Source organism: Capsicum annuum, chromosome 8, assembly GCF_002878395.1.
Source record: "Capsicum annuum cultivar UCD-10X-F1 chromosome 8, UCD10Xv1.1, whole genome shotgun sequence".
NCBI lineage: Eukaryota > Viridiplantae > Streptophyta > Magnoliopsida > Solanales > Solanaceae > Capsicum > Capsicum annuum.
Window position 1 is genome coordinate 144621907 of NC_061118.1, and position 5753 is coordinate 144627659.

The window sequence follows — 5753 nt, forward strand, 5'->3', positions numbered from 1 at the left end:
GATATGGAAACGCACCACATTATATAAGATGAAAAATAAACACATTCATCAATAGGTGCAAGTAACATGCATTGAGGATAAAAAGTGAAAAAATCACTTCAGATAATTTGAACATGTTCTGGATCGACCTACACACACAATGATCTGTAAGTGCGAAATACGATAAATTAAGGTGTTAGAAAGGAACAGGGCAGACCCAAAATCCCATGAATAGAAGTGTCTTGAAAGACCTTATAAATATTTGATATCCCGAGCTAAAGAAGGGCGCAATAAAAAGAAAAGATGTACATAGATTATAGTCACCAATTGAGAAGAGGTTTTACATTTTATAGAACTTCTATTATAATTGGCGTTGGCGTTGTTGTTCCATTTTTGCTTCTATTTTTAGTGTGATGATATGCACTGAAATGAAATTTTGTTACATACAAAGATTAACGTGCAAATATAAGAGGGGAAAAAGAGGAGGAATAGTAGGATTAACGGAAGCTTATGGTCTTTTCTGTACCAAGTTCCCAACTCCATCAGCAAAAAGTGGTAAAACAAATCCACAGTTCTGTTTTGTTTTCTTTTTCTGCTTCAATATTAGTGTAAACATGGTCAAAATCACATATAAATCAAATAATCCCTAGTATTTTTTCCAAACACAAGCCAGAAACTCATATTTGACAGCAAAATTTCAAGTTAGATCAAGAAACAACTCAGAACTGAACATCAGGAATTATTTGCCATCTAGAGAAAGATCAAATAAAAGACATGAGCTGCATATACCAGCACCATCTGCCACAACTAAAGTCATCATTCAGCCATATCAAATAGTCGCAGTTCTAATATTTAATATAAAAGGACAGACAGATATTGTTAAGTACATCAGTTTGAAGTCTCCTGTCTCGTGAAGTTACAAATCTAGCAAAAACGATGAGCACTGGGTACATACTGCATGAAGATCAAACACCTGACCAGCACAACATAACTGAAATCACCATAGCCCAGTGATTCTTGTAACACCACCATTCAAGCATGCAGGAGAAGATATGACTAGTTTGCCTTTACAGGAACTCTACACTGCTCACAGAAAAACAATACAAATGAGTCATTATTCAGGTTGGATCAGGGACACAACATTCTGATCGCCAGTGTAAAAAGGTAATTTTGTTTTTGTACTTTATAAGACTCGCAAGAAGATTTGTCATCTCTAGACAGCAGCAACACGCTTTCACTTTCCATAGTAACCATTTTTTTATGAAGGCGCTTCATTCAAGAAGGACATCAGGAAGATGCATTATAACATGGGGCATACAATTACAGAAAGACAACAATACAAGAGTGTTAAATAGCCCCTATACATTGGCTCCATATAAAACTAGAGTGCTAACAAACTCCAAAAAAATGTCCGGTATTAATAACTGGGGACAAAATTGTCCAGCCAAAAAGGTCGACTAAACCTTTTGCATTAACTAACCATTAATTTGCCATGCACACAACATGTAAAAAATGGAAATGGAAACAGAAAAAAGAACTGCTGCAGTGATATCACTACTCAATACTAATTTGGACATGCTCTAAGATAATCAGTGCAGTTAGAACCAGTAAGCAACCTAATAGATGGAAGAGGAGAGGTGCTGGCAGGAACACGCAGTAGTTCAACATTCAGCTTCTCACAAAATTATGCAAGTTACTACCAAATGCAATCAGGACCAAGAAGGAGCCCATTGAACCTCATTTGGCTAAAAGATTTTTGAAGAATTTCGTTGGAAGAATAGTTTATGGAAGTTGATATGCTTGGTGGTAGCAGTAGTAACTTTTCTATTGTCCCGGAGAGTTGTGGGTGGAAGAAGAGGTTAAGGGTGTGATTCCTTGACACTAAACCTCAACTTCAAAATAAAATTTCAACCTTTTTACAAAAAACCTAAATCGGAAAAGTTCACTCTCTTTTCCACACACACCAAAAAGAACTTTACTTTTTTGCATAAAAGTTTACACAAACAAATGCCAACCTAGATTATTTGATACTAAAGGTACATTAGGGCAGTGACTGACGAACGTTTGCTCCATGATAAACAAATAACTTCAAAGAAGAACCTCATGGCATCCAGAAAAGGTGAACCTACCAAGAACGGTATGTGTTCATCTACTGGTGCTATGACCTTAAGGTCAAAGAACCTCCCCTCATTCATCACCCTGAATGAAGAGTGGGTGAACACATCTTTAAATCATGTAGAGTTCTATTTATTTTTCCAAGAGACCACGTTAAATCAAAAATCACAAACCCATCAAAACAAATAGGCCTATTATATGCACATCACACCAAGATTTCATGTCTGATAAACTTGATGTACAATATAAACAGTAATACAATAGAAGAGGACTGATCAGATGAGAGAGTACAAATCTTACTGCAGACCACCACACAACTGAAGAAGAGAAGAGAAACTATATAAACATAGTTATAACAAGCATTTGACAAGAAAGCATCTTTCCAGAAGATGTTAATCATTAGTGTTGGATAGTGGTCCGGCATATGTCCAAAAATCACACATCCAAAGAGAAAATGTCTTTAAATAACTTTCTGCCAGAAGTCATAAATGTCTGAAAACTCCTCAAGTTTGATAACAAAGAAGCTCAACCTAAAACCTTTCAAAGAATCATGGACATGAGGGCTAGCTAAACCAATCATGTAGATTATACTTTTCAAAACCAATCTATAAGATGAAAGGACGTTACACAGCCTTTAAGAAAATAACTTCCGACACTTGAGCTAAATGCATGCTATAATTATAAAAGCAGTAAGCCTAAAAGAGCCTCCAAACCAATACTTTTTCCTCGTGCTTGATCTAAAATTAGCCTTAAGAGGATTATATTCCCATTTGATGTTGTATACAAAAATACAGAGAAAAATTCTTCTCCGTGAATTACTAGAATTTGAGCTAAGATATGCATTATGGATAATACTCCCTCCAACACATTTTACATAACATTACCTCCTGAAGGATGACATTGTTCCATCATTAACAATATTAAACTATACATAAATTTTACTGGGTATGCTGCTGTTGTAGTATTATATATAAATCTCTGTAACGCCCAAGAATTCTGATCCATTAAGCTTTTTAACTACGAAATTAGATTTACCAATATAATAGTAACTCACATTAACATATCAAACAAACCTAGAAAAAATATTATAAACTGAAACAGTACGCACCATTTTTACTACTGCTGCTGATTCTGTGGAGGAGCATTTGGCGGTGGAGGCATACCAGGACGAGGAGGTCCATAAACAGGAACCTGACCACCTGGAGGTGGTGGTGGCATACCAGGGCGAGGTGGTTGACCAGGAGGACCACCAGGCATTCCTGGTCTAGGTGGAGCACCAGGTGGTGGTGGACCCCTCATCATAGGAGGCGGAGGAACCATGGGCCGCTGACCAAACTGCGGTGGAAACTGTTGTGGTGGACCACCACCCGGCCTGAACTGTGGTGGCGGTGCCATAGGTGGCGGAGGTCCACCAGGCCTCTGCATCTGCATACCTTGCGGCGGCATTTGTGGTGGCCCACCACCTGGTGGCCTCATCATCGGCGGTGGGTAATTAATAGGTGGAGCAGAAACTTGAGGCATTGGAGGCCGAGAAAGCTGAGGCTGCATCATCCCCGGAGCAGGCCCGCCAACACCACGAACAGGCCCAGCAAGACCCGGTTGAGCATGAACCATCGGGCCGGTAGGAACACCACGGCCCGCAGCCCGACCAATACCGGGCCCGGAAACAGCAGAACCTGCAGCAGTAGCCTTAACTCTCGATTCATCAGGAGGTGGTGGACCTTCAACAGTCATGGAAATAACCTCTTCACCACGGAGAAGTACAAGACCAAGTGTACGCCGATCTTCACGTTCTTCTTTCGAACCTTTCGTCGGAGGAAGCTTCCGAAACTCTTCACAGTCTCCGAGGACGAGGTTCATGTGTCGGTCGAACGCCATGAATTTTCCGATCAGTTGACGACCATCTTGGATAGTAACACGCATACGGTAATTGATGTATTGAAGCATTTTCGAACTCTTTGACATCGACATTTTGAGCGAATTTTGAAGCAAAAACGAAAATGGAGATTAGGGTTTTGGAGGAAGGGATATACGACGGCCAAGGGGCGGCACGGCGGAGGCTCAGCTACTGGGAGTAGATTTGAAGGGGTTAGAGGTTAGGGTTTTTGGGGTAGACGTATATATTATGACGAATATAGTTGGGCCTTTAATAATTAATAGCAAAATGTCAAGTTTGGTCCTTGCACTACGGAGTGTTGACAAATCATGTTTTTTTTTTTTTTTATTCGATGTTCAATTTTCGTTGCATTAAATTTCGCCTAATTTCAATTCGCATAAAGAAAGGTCCTATTCAGAAATAGTGTTTTCAACTAAAGATTTTTTCATGAAACCATGCTTCATTAGCTATTTTTAATTGTCACGTTCTTTTTTATTACATGATAAATTAATTAAGAGTATGTGAATAACACTTTGTTTGGATATATCTATTATTGGTGGGTACAGGGGTAGGAGGTGGTGATGGGGTAAATTTTTTTAAAAAGTACAAAAATTAATTCGGGAAAGGAGTTGGTAAGTGGTGGCGATTGGGGGAGGGGTGGGCGAGGGGCAGGGCGGAAGGTAAGAAAATGTTTTGAAATTTTTTAAAAAAAAATTGGGGTGGTAGTTTGGCAAGGGGTGGGGTCGGAGTCAGGGTAGGGTGGATAAGAAAAAAAGTTAAAAAATTTTAAAATAATAATAATAATAATAATTTTTTGGGGTTGGGGAAAAGGGGAGGGGTGGCTCATGGGGTGGGAGAGAAGTAGGAGGTGAAGTTAAAGGGAAAAGGCATAGTTTCCACCTCAAACTATATTCAAAAAGTCGAAGCCATACCTAAACTATACTAGTGACCTATTACACATGTAAACTATAAAAAAGTGAAACTATTTACACCTTGTCAGGCTACCACCACTTGCATGTGGTGTAGTGTTTTTACATGCACTGACACGTCAGCACCACGTCAGTAAAAAGTATCAATTTTTTTTAGTTAAGGTGTGTAATAGGTCACTTATATAGTTTAGGTGTGGATTCGACTTTTCGACTATAGTTTGGGGTGGAAACAATGACTTTTCCCTTAATGTTTTTAGCTATTTACTTTTGTTATTTAATAGGTTGAACGCGCCTAAAATAAGTGTAACACACGCGGCTTAGAATGAGGGTTGCGGGGAGGTAATAATATCACTTTTTTATAGTTAAGGTATGTAATAGGTCACTAGTATAGTTTAGCTTTGGCTTAGACTTTTCGGATATAGTTTAGGGTGGAAACGATGTCTTTTCCCGAAGTTAAATAATATAAGGTAAAGGATAAAATAATATTATGTAATACTATTAAATAAGGACATAATTGAAAGGAAGAAAAGCAAGCAAATTATGGGATATCACCAAATTGTTGGTTACATAAAGTGAGGATTCATGATTATCAAAACATGGAATTAAATCATACCATACCATGTATTTTGAAAAACTATCAAAACTAATATGATTCCCTAAGTAAATATACCACATTATGCTATGGAAAATCACCATCCAAACTGTATGTAAGGGTTAAATTAGTTAGAACTATAATTGTTCTTACGAAAAAGAGCCTAAAATGTCATTCAATTATCTAAAATAGTGCAAAAATATCCTTCATCTACCTATAGGACTTAAAATGTCCTTTTTCATCTACCTGTTGGGTCAATTTT

General features: G+C 38.2%; 1 protein-coding gene across 1 annotated transcript; it reads right to left on the reverse strand.

The window, feature by feature from the left end:
- Positions 1–740: 740 nt before the first annotated feature.
- Positions 741–4346, reverse strand: LOC107839180 (small nuclear ribonucleoprotein-associated protein B'). Its single transcript, XM_016682565.2, has 2 exons — positions 3203–4346; positions 741–1062 (listed from the first exon to the last, which is right to left on the reverse strand). The coding sequence occupies exon 1, from the start codon at positions 4063–4065 to the stop codon at positions 3211–3213; it is 855 nt and encodes a 284-aa protein (XP_016538051.1). The 5' UTR covers positions 4066–4346; the 3' UTR covers positions 741–1062; positions 3203–3210.
- Between the last annotated feature and the right edge of the window lie 1407 nt (positions 4347–5753).

What these genes read in the sequence shown, in the direction of transcription:
- LOC107839180 (XM_016682565.2), bottom strand. Translation starts at nt 4,065, where the DNA reads ATGTCGATGTCAAAGAGTTCGAAAATGCTTCAATACATCAATTACCGT.